We start from the raw sequence: 13,825 nt of genomic DNA, 5'->3' as shown, positions 1-13,825 counted from the left end.
GAGCTCCCACGTTCATTTGAAGCTCGATACCGTATGATTCATCTGGACTGGGATTGATCGTATATAAACGTGAGATGCTCTATCAAACATCTTCATGACTCAAAGCTTTGGAAGAATGTAGTATTTGACAGCTTTGACCGCAGTCCAACTCTCCAAGGCCTCTTCGCCCATATCTCGACCAAATCCGCTTTCTTTAACTCCACCGAAGGGAACATTCGGGCTCAACATTGCCCACGCGTTGACAGTGACCTGTCCTGATTCAAGAGCCCTTGTCACGCGATGCGCACGGCTAATGTCATTGGTGAAGATCGCAGCACTGAGTCCGTGATGGGAGTCATTGGCCTTGTAGATGACTTCGTCTTCAGTATCAAATTTGGCAATACTCTATATTTCCCCCTTCGCATTAGGATCGATATTCAACAATACACCGAGGATGATATGAGTATTGACTTACCGCAACAGGGCCGAAAATCTCTTCACGCATGATTGTAGCATTGTCACCAACGTCTGCGAACGCAGTGTTCTCAACGAAATATCCTTTGTCCCCAATTCGGTTGCCGCCGAACAGTAGTTTGGCTCCTGACTCTTTGCCTTGACGAATGAAGTCAAGAATCTTTTGATGCTGGACGTTGCTGACCACAGGGCCCTTTGTAGTTGAAGCATCCAATGGATTTCCAGCAACGGTAGGGGCATCGGCGGCGGTTTTCTTATAGGCCTCAATGAAACGGTCATAGATTGAAGCCTGCACATAGATCCGCGAGCCGGCCGCACAGATCTGCCCGTTATTTGCCGTGATTCCAATGCGCGTCCAGAGCAGCGCATTCTCCAGATCACAGTCATCAAAGACAATTGATGGTCCCTTGCCACCAAGTTCCAGACTGACCTTCTTCAGGTTTGTTCTGGATGCTGCTTGCATGATCTTGCGTCCTGCGACAGTGCTACCGGTAAAGGCGATCTTGCGTACCTCCATATGCTCCGAAAGAGCCTGGCCTGCGCTGGCACCTTCGCCGGTAACAATGTTCACGACACCGGGAGGAATACCAGCTTCCTTTACTAGTTGTGCAAGCCTTAAAGCGTACAGAGGGGACAGCTCGGAAGATTTGATGATTAAAACATTCCCAGTTACCAAGGCAGGAGCCAGCTTCCAGATGGTGATCATCCTGTTGTATATCAGCCATCTACGTAAGTATTGTTTCATGATAGAGGCTTACAGCGGAGCATTCCAAGGCACAATAGCCCCACAGACACCTAATGGCTCACGATGAGTGTAAGCAATGCCCCCATCTAGTTCGAGTGTTTTCCCATCAATCTTGTCGGCCCAACCCGCGTAGTATCGAAGACAGCCGACCGCCTGAGGGATGTTCATTCCGATCGAATCGGTATACAGAACACCTGCGTCCACTGCCTCCAGCGATGCTAGATCTTGGGCATCGCGCTGAATCAAGTCTGCAAGATTCAGGAGGAGTTGGGCCTTGACATGCCCAGGAACTGCCCTCCATGTGCTGAAACTGGCCTTAGCGCATGCAACAGCGTTATCAATATCCTCTGGTCCTGCAGCAGAGATAATTCCAAGTTGATCTCCTGTTGATGGGTTCTCTACTAGAAGGGTTTGGCCTGTGGATGAAGGTACAAATTCATTGTTGATAAACAGCCCGGTCGGAACTGACAGGTGAGCGGTGATCAATCGAGAGTCGAATGGTGCCTACCTGTGATTTGACGGCTTTCAAAGCCGGCAATAGTCAATGTAGACATGATTAAGGATGATCAAGAATGTCCCAAAATCAGAGCACTGATGCATCTTTTGTATCTGGGAGCTCGGAATGCATTCCGTCGTGCGGAACTGAGGCTAAAATGCCTGCCATTCCCGAGGTACACAATCAGAGACGTTAAAGACATCGCTCTGATATCAGAGTTATAGTAATAGAATCTGTGAAGGTGAGGTGTAACAGTAGATCTCTGGGAATCCATCTGTTGTGGTTATGTCGCCTCCCCGGATATCAACTGGTCATCTCCAGGCAGTTTGACAGCTGTTACTCGCAGGTTCTTCACGGACTTTTATCCGACCAATTAGAGATATCAATGGCTCTGTGGTGTATTACCCCTATTTCTCGCTATTTATGGGTCCAGTCTAGTTACGTAAGATATGCATAGGATCTTTGTAGATTCGGTCTCATGCAGTATTCGCAAGGTAATATTGACAACAGCTGCTCTTAACCTTCTACAAATCCCCAACTCTGACAAAATGCCAGCTACTGATGCCCTTCGTACGATCCCCCTTGACTGATTATGGTAGCATACAGACTTGTAACAGAACCACCTCTCAGTCCGGCTGAGCGCGCCATCGTCAAAAGCTATGGCGGCTAACCAAACCCAAGACCTAATCCTGGGCAGAGAGCACGTCAGGTAGTCAGTTGGAAGTGGGTGCGCCACAGGTGCGAACAAGCCAACTGTGGCACACCCCACACCCAACTGACTAGGTCACTAGTGCTCTCCTGGCTGGGACCTTGGGAACGTTTCTATTGTATTACATACTCTGGACCCACTCAGACAGCGCAGATCTCCCGCACTTGCAGCATGGAGATTCTTCCTCTTCCATTCTCAGTTTCATTTCCTTCAAGATGGCTGACCTACCATCTGACGCTTTACCTGAGCTCTCTGTTCCTAGCAAGCCTGATCTACCCCCCTTGATGCTTTACCTGAGCTCTCTGTCCCCGGCAAGCGGGAGCTTATGGCACAACTTCAGTCGCATCTCGATGTGGGTTTCGTGCGCTCTCCGTTATGGGCAGCGTTCTGGCTCGCAGACATCGGAGTGGTTCGGAAGGTTGTGGGCGATCTCGCGATAGGAGGGCTATCAGCCGTTTACGTTCAATGCGCTATCGACCAGTGTCAGATCGATGTCGTATTGAAGCAATGTTCGTGCTCTTCGGCCTTGCGGTAGACAAATGCTAATATCAAGATATCAGGGCAAACGAAACGCAGACCGGTCAAGGTGGCTTCAGCATCCGCCGCTGCTACACCCAATCAATCAATACCTACCACGCCAATCCAGTCCAGTCCCCAACCCCCGACATCCTCCTCAAAGAAGCGAAAATCCATCGGAAGCGCCGAGCTGGATTCTTCAGGCAAGAAAACAGCTAAAACTCGTAACCGAGATGTTATGGAGAGGGTAAGTTTACACTCGGGAATAATCATACGAAGTCCTAACCAAGAAATTAGTGTCGAGAAAGAGACAACTACAAATGTGTCCTTTCAAATTACGATGAGTACGACATCTGCCACATCTACCCATGGTGCCTCAATGGCCAAGAAGGAACAGAAGACCAGCGTACCTTCTGGAAAACCATGAGAATGTTCTGGCCCGAGGATAAAGTCGACGGCTGGAGGGCGGCAGTGACTAGCGAAGATGGAACGGAGATCTTGCAAAACCTTCTAGCTTTGAACCCGACCCTACACCGTGAGTGGGGAAATGCCCGCTGGGCCCTTCAGCCTATTCGCGTCGAAGATGATGGAACAAAGCTACTTATGCGCTATTATCGGTTACCCCAATATCCCCGAGAACTTGCTGTGCCTATGGCCCAAGAACCGGTTCTGCCTGCCGACTATGCTGCAGCTGGGGTACGTCCAATCCTTTCTGGAGACATTATCGAACTGCGTACCTCCGACCCAGCACGCCTTCCTCTCCCATCAATGGCAATATTAGAGATGCAATGGGTTCTCTATCGTGTACTCGCTCTGGCCGGCGCCGCGGACTCTTCCCTGGATACGTGGGACTCGGACTCAGATTCAGATATCGAAGTATGCCTCGGTCCAAGCATCAAGCACAATGTGAGCCCTACAATGTTGCACGAGGAGAGCCCTACAACGTTACACGATGTTGTGAGCAACCTATCGTTGTCCCGCACAGTAAGCGTTCCACCAGAACCTAAGCGGGGACGCATTCCCCTACACCAGGAGGATCCAGGTATCACCGGATCCGAGAATCGGCGGCCATCGCTATCTCCCCAGCCCGCCTTAACCCCCACGAAGTCTAAATCGCCTGTACCCGCCAGCTGGGCTAGAGGGCGTGGCCAAACAAGTCGTTCCCCACATTCAAGGAACAGACGCTAGCCTACTTGGAGTGACATCTCTTGCTTGTCCACGGGAGGTTTTCAGCGCGTCCGACTAGCTCACTAGATCGGGACTGCAGTTTATCGGTGTTTGCTAAAGCTTACGAATAGCTTCTTCTTTTGCTGTGCTGAGCTTTGTTTACTTCAAAGGATCAATAGCAATGTATGTAATTTAGCCTCTATGAGATTCGATAATGTCAATGATTGCTTGATAAGAGCTGTCCGCGTAATCATGTATGCTGGCCTTATTCTATGTCACGGCAAGTACCCGTGGATAGTAGGCAGGTGAGTCATATAGTACCAAACCATACAATAATAATACCGGACAAATACCAAAAAAATATCGGAAAGATACCAGTGCCTAGCCTGAGTACGACTCATCCCAGGCACTGGTAATTGTCCAGTAGATATTCGGTATTTGTCCGGTATTCTTCACACACATAACATACGGTTACAGTACAATACGTAGGGTAAATTAAGCGCTTCTAAGTATATCGCCGTTATATTATGCGAGGTATTCCCTATTCTCTCGTCGTCTGAAGCCTCAAGATTCGCATTAATAGCAGCTCTTAATGTCCAGCGTTGCCTTTAGCAGCTTTCTCCTTTTCCGCACGAATGATCACCAGAGCATCTTCCGGGCACATGATTTGTCCGGCGGTCGTTTCCACCAGGCCCTGGTATAACAGCAATTTCTGGCGAGCCAGCGCTAGGCTGTCTTCGAGGACTATCTCATCGCCGTCCCCCTGCTGCGTTTTTGCGGACTCCGCCTGTTGAACTAGTGCTCTGTCTTCGTCGCACCGAACCCTGGTTGCCGCTATGGTGGCAGGCAGCGCAATGGGACAGCCCCGGAATCGTAACACAGCCAGAGTATATTCCATCCCCCTTCTTGCAACTCGAGCAAGCATCTTGTGGTTCACGTAGCTCCCCCACTGCCTGGGCAACTAGTGCCTCGACGTTGGCTTTTTCTTAGCCGTGAACTTGTCGAACTCCTCCCCCGTGGGGGGCCAGTCACGCTTTGTCCTGTCCGGCGGTTTGAGAGCAGGCTCCCTTTTTCAATGGCAGGGCTACCAGTTGAAATAGTAGTGTTCCCGCGGTGAGAACAATCCGCGCACCCTTTGGCCAAGGGCATTCTTTGGCCCTATTAGCCCAGAATCCTGGCAGGATATCCGGTCCGCCCACCGTTGGGGCTGCTAGAGATTGTTCTGTGGCAACTGCCTGTATCAGCGAGTTTTCTGTGGTAATCGCCTGTACCAGGGAGTCCGCAGCCGGCCCCTCTACCCAGGCGGTCTTTTGGCGTTTCCGTGATGGCAGCATTGCCTTGCACTCGTCAGATTTGGTTTCGATTTCACTCCAAATTAGCTCGTAGATCTCACCTGGGAGGCCCCCTTGAAGATGAAGAAGATAACGAGTCCAAGAAAAACTCAGAATATACCGATGTCTACAATGACTATCCCACCCGCGATGATAGGAGACATGATCCGGGAGCGGGCAGACTGGGCCGGCAAGATCATGCGTGGGGGATTTGTCATTCTCTGGCATGGCGACACTATCAGATCCGAACTAGCACAAGCCCTGATGCTCCTCGAAAAGCAAAGAGACCCAAATCTACGATACGGCCGAACAGTCACGTGGACGGGGGAAAAGCTATGGGGCTCCATTGGGACTTCGCGGGCGAACGTGGAATCAGCGATGATTCAAGTCGTTGGGCTTGTTCAAATCATCCCATGTCGTCACTGCCTACACATCACATTACACACAGATATTTCGTTGTCATTCTCCGTGGTCTTTGTCACTTATGTGTGCAAAATGCAGCACATAGGTTATCCTAGCAGTCTTCGCTCGATTAGCATTCAATAATGATAATAAACAAGTGAACTGCCAGCTTTGCCGAATCTCCATACTATTTAGGAAGTCAGTAGTAGAAGTGACATAAGTCATAGCAAACTCCTTCCTTTTCCAGGAAGGTTCAAGCCAAGCTCTGACTTATATCGGTATTGCCTCCAAGTACGGATCGGTGGAATTTGATGTTTACTTCGGGATTTGCTAGAATTTTTAATCTTATTGGTTACTTGTACTTGATCTCGTTCAACTAAAGCTGCTCCTAGCACTCATGCAAAGCTGAATTCTAATGCATCACCTATGGCACGCGGGAAAATGAATAGACGCAGTTCATGATGTCTTTCAGCCTCAAACCCCGGGAAAGTGATGACGCGGAGGAGGGCAAGAGAATCTTAGAGGCATTCACCAAGGACTCTGAGGATACAGACTAGTGTGGGAACCAGGTGTCCTCGAAGCTGGGCGATATATATCTCCCCAGTGGCTACCATTATCGCTTGTGCAGCAGCTACTTCGAACAATGACAGAATGTCTTTATGATCTATAAATGTCTGTGTAGGATATTTCTGTAAACATGGACCCCTTCTATTCAAGCCGTATCCTGTTGAAGATCGGAAGAAACAGCCTGGGAATGGCCACTCACTTCTCTACTTTGCCTTCCACAACCCCCAAGCTAAAACAACCACCGCTTTAATCCCTGCTGATAGCCACAGGGTGGGAGAAATTGCCTGAGTGGCTTTCGTCACCCATCCACCTATGATGGCTCCAAGAAGCGTCAGCACAAACGCGATAACCCGACGGTCGCGCTTTTGGTTTCGGATCAGAAACAGCTTCGGGTCGGACACAAGATCACAGAGAAGACTGGTGATCACCACGGTCGGGATCTCGTTGAAACCCAACGCGCGACTCGCTACAATCTGACCCGCAGACTGGATGCTGAGAAGCACAATCGGGACTTCTTGATCCCACGGGGGCGCGGTCTGCGCTAGCCGATCGCCGAGCGCACTAGATATGGCACCGCCTTCGACAAGACCAGCGGTAAGGATGATGATGCTGGTTTGCAACATGAAAGACATCATCAAACATCCACGCCGTCGAGCACCCAAAGCACTGTGTAAGCGCGCGAAGAGGAAGCACCCTAAGACAAAGCATCCGATCGATGTGAGCGAGCGCGCCCAACCATACGGACGGGCATTCTGGTTCGATGCTCCCAACCCAACGAAGATTGTGTTTCCTGCTGCCTGTCAGATTTGGATGGGATTCCTTCCGGAGTTGAGGTCATACCGGTCTGCATGGACACAAAGGTGTTGTAAGCTGGGAAGGTTAGTCTCACCCAGATCACACAAGCAGGGATCAGCGTGGCTCTCACCATTGTATATGGTACTGTCCACAAGTCCTGATGTCAAACAGCACGCAAAAAGAAGAAGGTCGGCATGCTGGGGCTCGAGTTCAGCCTTCAAAGATGCAGCAAATCCTGCGAATGCACCTTTCTCAGTGTCCATGTTGGATGTTGATTGCAAAGGGTGGGCGAAAGAACACGATCCTGTCAGAGAGACCTTGGAGGGACACCAGAAAGAAGACAAACAAGACACAGAAGGACACTAAAAGGCAAAATAACACAAATCCAGTCAACGGGGGATGCCTGAGGGACCATTCCTAGCCCTACAAAACCTTCTCCTCTCTCTCCTCCCAGCCTGTCGATCGCATCATCTTTGTCAGGCTGGTCAAATGCACCCCAAGACGGAGCCAAGAGCGTTCTGCAATTCCGCGGGCATCAGAATATATTAGCGATCTGCAGGCCTCGACGAAAGATAAGGGGGATTACATTACCACATGTAGCGTCTCGTGCCTCTATTCGCTCCTCTGTGGGACCGCAAGCTGGCCGGGCCGTAGTGGCTACGGGATTTTTTCGAGCGAATTTAGTCTCCGATGCGTGCCTAGAGTGCCAAGGATTACTCTCGGTGGCATCGTTTATGGCGCCGAGCAGCTTGGCGCCAACTTTCTAGTCCTGAACTCCACCCTGGAAACTGAATTGGTGTCACTGCGGACTCTCACCGAGGGGTTGATGTACAACCCGCCAGTGCTCACTGGGCCTGAGGGACAAGAGTCTTCTGTTCTCAAACCCAAGCCTCCGGTGGAGATTGAAAATTGTCTCACTGTAAGCGATGATACGCTGTCCACAGCAGCTGCTGACGGCGCCCTCTGGCTGTTGATCTCCCGCCCAAAAGATAGTGTCTGGAGCTTGGCGAACTAGGGTTCTTGTGAAACACCCCGTTGGCCAAGAACGCTTTTCTGCTCAACATATTGCCACCGACATGCAGATCTCCGCTCATGCAAGAGCGAAGAAGAGGGCACGCGTCTGCAACATGCAGTCATTATGCCAAGAGACCCTAGATTGATTACGCCCTTGCTCAATAGAGCAATTTTGATAGAGAATCTCCGTCGGGGTAGCCGTGGCCGACCACCTCTGAGGCATCTAGATCAATAGACTACACCGGCGCATTGTTTCGACCCTGGTCCATGCAGATATCGACATCGACCTGAACGCCATTCACACTACTGATTGACGGAAAAAGTCTCATGAATTACCCGAGCGGTTAGCAATGTGTATATCGCACAGTGTATCTCTGGTAGTCTAACTGCGCGTGGCTGAGGTCATCCGGCTTCTGAGGCATGGCCAGTACGACGCGAAGGCAAGATAAAGACCCTAATGAGGTCTTGGCAATTCGGGGAATGTTGCATCCCCGAGGACCCAAGAGCTTTGATCTGGTGGGAGTGTAATTCTCTAACATTAGGCAGACTTTTTGGTCCTAATTCAGTGACCCTAGATGAGCCATATTACTCCGACGCCATTGCACCCAAAAGTATAAAAAGAGGCATCTATCTCGGTCGGTGGGATAACTTACAAGAATCAGAACTCTCAAACAACAAATTAATCTCGTCAATCTATCACCCAAGATGACTATCACAATTACTGTTGAGAAGGATGGGTACTATGAGGTCAATGGAACACGCCAGGAGCCGACTGTGTCTCTTTATGTTATTCCTGCGGCTTCCAAGCTGCGCCGGATGCTCAAAGATACGAAAGACCTCATTGTGTGCCCTGGTGTATATGATGGTCTCTCCGCTCGTGTTGCCATGGAGGTTGGATTCAAGGGACTTTACATGGTATGAAGGATGAGGCAAGAATGGGAATGCACAGATGCTAATTATTTCAACAGACTGGCGCTGGAACCACCGCCTCGCGCTTGGGAATGGCGGATCTGGGGTTAGCTCAGCTCCATGACATGAAGACCAATGCCGAAATGATTGCCAACCTTGACCCATTCGGCCCCCCATTGATTGCAGATATGGATACTGGCTACGGAGGTACGTGACACGTATAGTCAAGGGACGTGATGTGTCTTGAAAGCATGCTAACTACTGGCTAGGCCCATTGATGGTGTCGAAGTCTGTTCAACAATACATCCAGGCAGGCGTCGCGGGCTTCCACATTGAGGACCAAATTCAAAACAAGCGATGTGGCCATCTTGCAGGGAAGAAGGTCGTCAGCTTGGATGAGTACCTGATGCGGATTCGTGCCGCCAAGCTGACCAAGGATCGTTTGCACTCGGACATTGTTTTGATTGCACGGACGGACGCACTTCAGCAACATGGCTACGAGGAATGCATCCGTCGACTGAGAGCTGCTAGAGATATTGGAGCAGATGTTGGACTACTTGAAGGCTTTACTTCTAAAGAGCAGGCTCGACAGGCGGTCCAGGACCTCGCTCCTTGGCCCCTACTCCTGAACATGGTAGAGAATGGAGCAACCCCACTCATCACTACAAAGGAGGCAGAGGACATGGGATTCAGGATCATGATCTTCTCATTCGCTACAATTACCCCTGCTTATTTGGGTATTAAAGCGACCTTAGAGCGTCTCAAGACAGAGGGAGTGGTTGGTGTCCCAGATGGAATGGGGCCGCGGAAGCTTTTCGAGGTTTGTGGGTTGATGGACTCTATGAAGATTGACACAGAATCCGGGAACGATGGCTTTGCTGATGGTGTTTGATGGGTATTTTGTAATTATTCTGTTTTGGATTTGTAAAGCAACTGGTCTTTCTATAGCTAGACGTTCAATTTGCAGAAGTCATTTTTCGTGTCCTAGAAATAATCATCAGAACCAACTTTCCACTATATCTCCTCCAACCATTGCTCTTCTGATCGCCCTTCCGGCTCATCAGTCATTGATAGTGTGTCGATTCTCGAAGATGTTGTTTTGACGATTTCTTTTTCTACAACTGCCCAGTTCCCTGGCTGTAAAATTTGGTAAAGACCAGGCCATACGCTGTACTCCACAGTGTCATTTGAACCCACCTCCTCCACGAGGCTTCGCATGTTCTCATCTCGGAAAGGCATTCGAGGATGACTTCGCCGAAAGATATAGGCGCCATCTTGGCACTCCAGGCTTTGTTTCAGTTGGACACACCGCTGGATGAGGTCGCTTAGCTGGCTTGTTCGGTGCGATCTATCTGTGATGGAGTAATGGGAGAACCGATCTTCCACCTGACTCACGATATATTGTTGTTGATTTTGCAAATTCAGTGCTTCCTGGGATACTATTGCGGTACTCATTGCGCACCTCCAATGACGTGAAATATGATTGGGGTCTGGTCTCGTCAGAGCCCACGGAAAAGGCCATGGTCCAGCTGCTATCACTTACAAAGTCCCCTAACCTCTTGGTCCAGACCACAAAGATAGTTGTTCCAAGAAGGTCCATATCCCACCATAAATCGGACCCAAAATGTCGTAAACATTAGTGCCGCGATATGAGACTGGATACCATCTACAGTCAAGACATGTGTCTGTTCGTGTAACTGAATGTCGTGCCGTTGTTCACCCATTACGTATTCACCAAAATGCAAACATACCCAATGTCGGAGGTCGTGATAGAGACGACGAATAGAGTGGCAGGCGTCTTCTTCACTAAACGACTTAATCTCAGCTTGCAAGCTAGCTAGTTGTGTCGCAAGGAGGTTGTTTTCTTTTCGGCTGGCGTCTACCTCCTGTATAAGGTCTTCAAGTAACTCGGCCCGTCGGCGTGCTTGTTCTTCTGCCAGAAGTCCGCGCCTTTGAACTGATTCCGCATGTTTCTCTATGAATTTGATCTTCTATCTGAGGGGTTAGGGGAGGGGCAAGCCAAGGAAAGATTATTTCGGACGAACCTGATGAAGGCTTTCAACTTCGGTGCACATGTCCTCAAAGTCCATGTTTTCTGATATCATTAGCACTGTCAAACTTGGCTTTAACCGAATGGGTTATCTAAACCAGATCCGGTAAGTTCAACGGCGACTCGGGTGTTCGTTGCCTTCCTTTCGGTCCACTAACCTTTCTGTGCAGTAGCGGGTGGTGATATTGATGGTAAATGACTGGCAGTGGGAAGGAAAAAAGGAAAACAGAACAAAAGGTTCTTAGGAGGCTGCCAGAAAGTATTACATGACAGCTTCATGACCAGTTCTCCACGACAAGGTTTTGCTCCGACGCTCAGCTTAGGACAACACCCAAGTCAATGATATCAGCCAAACGAAGCCACCGCATTCTCTTCTGTATCCTTAATCCAATTTCCTGAACATCGTAACATCATACAGACTGTTTTGCGTCCATTTCACACTGTCCGAAATTCGTGGCGAGTTCAAACAATAGGGTCTACATCCAAGATGACAGCCAATGTGGAAGGGCCGAGGCTCATTGTCGGCATCGACTTTGGTACCACCTTCAGCGGGTACGTAAATCACTTCTTCTTTAACATACCAAGCTAACCTGAGCAGTGTCGCCTGGGGGATGGACGGTTGCCCTGATGATATCGAGGTCATCCAGACATGGCCAGGAGGTGGAAATAGTAAGCATCGACTATCAATACAGATTTTCCAAGGCTGACAATATCCCAGCTACTTCTCAGAAGATCCCAACCCTGCTGTTGTATGATGGCAAGCGGATGAAATGGGGTTATGAAGCCGAGCAGGCAGTTTACCCGGGGAACGGCACCAACTTATTCAAGGTGTCAAGCTTCTGATGGATGAGGGCCAGGAATTTCGTTATGCCCCGGCAAGCGAGTCTGGAAAGCTCACCAAACAAATGGGCAAATCAGCAGTCCAAGTTTCCGGTGATTATTTGGCAGGTCTGGTCACCCATGCTCGTGAAATGTTGAGGCGTCGCTTTGGCGCTGCCCGCCAAACCTTTGACTTGCATTATATTTTAACCGTCCCCCGCTGTATGGTCGGACAAGGGAAAAAATTCAACCATGCAAGCTGCTCATCTAGCGGAGATTCCGGCGGCCAACCTAACCCTGTTATCTGAACCTGAAGCTGCAGCAGTATATGCCATTCGGACAATTCAGCCAAACACAATCGCGGTATGTATATTTGATTCGGCCAAGTCTGTTGGAGTTTATTTGCCTGATTCAGATTAGGAAGGAGACTGTTTGATTGTCTGCGATGCTGGAGGTGGAACGGTCGTGAGTCTTCGACCCATAACTCGCTTGAGATTTTTAGTGACCAATTTTCGTAGGATATCATCACCTACCGTGTGAAGCAAACCGAACCACTCATTTTCGAAGAAGCCACCGAGGGAACAGGTATGAATCGCAACCTGGCTGTGTGTTGCCCCGCTAACACGTACAGGCGCTGTCTGTGGCTCAGTGATGCTAGATGAGCGGTTCGATGATCTCGTCAAAACCATCATCGAGCAGAAGTCTGCCAAAGGGCTCCCACCTGTGAGTGCAAGGGCTGCAAGAAGATACTGGCAGGACTATATCAAACCGAAGTACGCGGGGCCTGTGGGCCAAGATGAGTTCGATGACCCTGGATATTGGGTCTCTATCCCAGGAGTATCTGGAATACGGGAAGTAGATCTCAGTGAAGGGCATCTATATCTTGAGAAATATACAACGTTCCTTACTAATTCAACCATGTAAATAAGATGAGCTGAGCGAAGAAAATAGGGATCAAGTCAAGGAAATTTTCGACCCTATCGTTCAACAAATTAAAGAGCTCGTGGCCGAGCAGAGAAGAAATATCAAAGAGATAGGATTGTTTACGAAGGTGAGCGATCAACATTGGTTGAATGAGCCTGAACGATGCTTATCAAGATGGAATAGGCTATCATCTTGGTCGGAGGGTTAGGTGCATCTGAATATCTCTTCAAGTGCCTCGAGGTGTCATCCGACGGAATTCAAATCATGCAGCCCCCGAATGCTTGGTCTGCTGTGGTACGTGGTGCTGTTTACCGTGGACGGGAAGGAAACCAGGTCGAAGGCCGTATTTCAAGATGTAACTATGGCACCGAGATCCGAGTTCTTTTTGATCCCAAGATCCACGGTGCCGAGTTTACTCCCAGGTTATGTGGCATTGAGGAAGAATGGTACATGCATGGTCAGATGCGATGGTATATCAAAAAGGTGAGTGCCCCGTTCAGTAACGAAGATATGAACTGAGAATCATTGAGGGACAATCCGTGGCCGAGGGTGACCCCATAAGGATGGAACTTGCCCGCGTGTTTGGTCTTAATGAATCGCTTGTATGGCATGAAACATTGCGGTTTTGTCTAATGGCCACAGCTCCTGGGATTGTGAACGCAAATATGTACCCATTCCCCCAATTGATCACCCGAGTGAAGCTGATATCACAAGGTGTTGCTGTCTTATGTCGGCTGGAAGCGGATCTTAGTCGGGTTCCAAGGGAGCTGTTCCAGAAACATACAAACTCGAAAGGAGTGGATTATTACCGTATCTGCTTTGATTTAGTTTTGACACCAACATCTGCGTCATTGTTATTTGACCTGCAATTTAATGGCGTTTCTTACGGCAGCGTCAGATCTCGATATTGAATCCGACTCGGATGAAA

The 13,825-nt window shown here is 49.4% G+C and overlaps 9 protein-coding genes across 9 annotated transcripts; 4 read left to right on the top strand and 5 right to left on the bottom strand.

The window, feature by feature from the left end:
- Window positions 1-99: 99 nt before the first annotated feature.
- N7446_005436 (putative aldehyde dehydrogenase) lies at window positions 100-1,752 on the bottom strand (the record flags this gene model as incomplete). Its single annotated transcript, XM_058514184.1, has 4 exons — window positions 100-384; window positions 455-1,160; window positions 1,212-1,662; window positions 1,707-1,752. The coding sequence occupies 4 exons, from the start codon at window positions 1,750-1,752 to the stop codon at window positions 100-102; spliced, it is 1,488 nt and encodes a 495-aa protein (XP_058371362.1).
- An 866-nt stretch (window positions 1,753-2,618) lies between these two features.
- Window positions 2,619-4,107, top strand: N7446_005435 (HNH endonuclease signature motif containing protein; the record flags this gene model as incomplete). The annotated part of the gene is given in 4 exon segments (XM_058514183.1): window positions 2,619-2,775; window positions 2,787-2,912; window positions 2,964-3,166; window positions 3,217-4,107. 4 exon segments carry the CDS (start codon window positions 2,619-2,621, stop codon window positions 4,105-4,107), a joined length of 1,377 nt encoding a protein of 458 aa, XP_058371361.1.
- Window positions 4,108-4,675: 568 nt separating this feature from the next.
- On the bottom strand, window positions 4,676-5,011 carry N7446_005434 (uncharacterized protein; the record flags this gene model as incomplete). The annotated part of the gene is made up of 1 exon (XM_058514182.1): window positions 4,676-5,011. One exon carries the CDS (start codon window positions 5,009-5,011, stop codon window positions 4,676-4,678), a length of 336 nt encoding a protein of 111 aa, XP_058371360.1.
- Window positions 5,012-5,114: 103 nt separating this feature from the next.
- N7446_005433 (uncharacterized protein) lies at window positions 5,115-5,581 on the bottom strand (the record flags this gene model as incomplete). The annotated part of the gene is made up of 2 exons (XM_058514181.1): window positions 5,115-5,491; window positions 5,539-5,581. The coding sequence occupies 2 exons, from the start codon at window positions 5,579-5,581 to the stop codon at window positions 5,115-5,117; spliced, it is 420 nt and encodes a 139-aa protein (XP_058371359.1).
- A 1,008-nt stretch (window positions 5,582-6,589) lies between these two features.
- On the bottom strand, window positions 6,590-7,444 carry N7446_005432 (YoaK family protein; the record flags this gene model as incomplete). Its single annotated transcript, XM_058514180.1, has 3 exons — window positions 6,590-7,176; window positions 7,227-7,256; window positions 7,312-7,444. The coding sequence occupies 3 exons, from the start codon at window positions 7,442-7,444 to the stop codon at window positions 6,590-6,592; spliced, it is 750 nt and encodes a 249-aa protein (XP_058371358.1).
- A 1,456-nt stretch (window positions 7,445-8,900) lies between these two features.
- On the top strand, window positions 8,901-9,996 carry N7446_005431 (isocitrate lyase/PEP mutase family protein; the record flags this gene model as incomplete). The annotated part of the gene is made up of 3 exons (XM_058514179.1): window positions 8,901-9,110; window positions 9,164-9,311; window positions 9,374-9,996. The coding sequence occupies 3 exons, from the start codon at window positions 8,901-8,903 to the stop codon at window positions 9,994-9,996; spliced, it is 981 nt and encodes a 326-aa protein (XP_058371357.1).
- A 122-nt stretch (window positions 9,997-10,118) lies between these two features.
- On the bottom strand, window positions 10,119-11,194 carry N7446_005430 (uncharacterized protein; the record flags this gene model as incomplete). Its single annotated transcript, XM_058514178.1, has 4 exons — window positions 10,119-10,456; window positions 10,648-10,759; window positions 10,856-11,095; window positions 11,150-11,194. 4 exons carry the CDS (start codon window positions 11,192-11,194, stop codon window positions 10,119-10,121), a joined length of 735 nt encoding a protein of 244 aa, XP_058371356.1.
- Window positions 11,195-11,641: 447 nt separating this feature from the next.
- Window positions 11,642-11,997, top strand: N7446_005429 (uncharacterized protein; the record flags this gene model as incomplete). Its single annotated transcript, XM_058514177.1, has 3 exons — window positions 11,642-11,706; window positions 11,753-11,823; window positions 11,873-11,997. 3 exons carry the CDS (start codon window positions 11,642-11,644, stop codon window positions 11,995-11,997), a joined length of 261 nt encoding a protein of 86 aa, XP_058371355.1.
- On the top strand, window positions 11,997-13,808 carry N7446_005428 (Hsp70 family protein; the record flags this gene model as incomplete). The annotated part of the gene is made up of 8 exons (XM_058514176.1): window positions 11,997-12,195; window positions 12,233-12,336; window positions 12,394-12,438; window positions 12,492-12,558; window positions 12,605-12,893; window positions 12,925-13,024; window positions 13,081-13,380; window positions 13,428-13,808. 8 exons carry the CDS (start codon window positions 11,997-11,999, stop codon window positions 13,806-13,808), a joined length of 1,485 nt encoding a protein of 494 aa, XP_058371354.1.
- Between the last annotated feature and the right edge of the window lie 17 nt (window positions 13,809-13,825).

This window comes from Penicillium canescens (assembly GCF_028828765.1).
Source record: "Penicillium canescens strain IBT 15451 chromosome Unknown utg000004l_segment0_segment0, whole genome shotgun sequence".
NCBI classification, from domain to species: Eukaryota; Fungi; Ascomycota; class Eurotiomycetes; order Eurotiales; family Aspergillaceae; genus Penicillium; species Penicillium canescens.
Note: the sequence above shows the minus strand (reverse complement) of the source record. Positions and strands in the feature narration are given on the sequence as shown.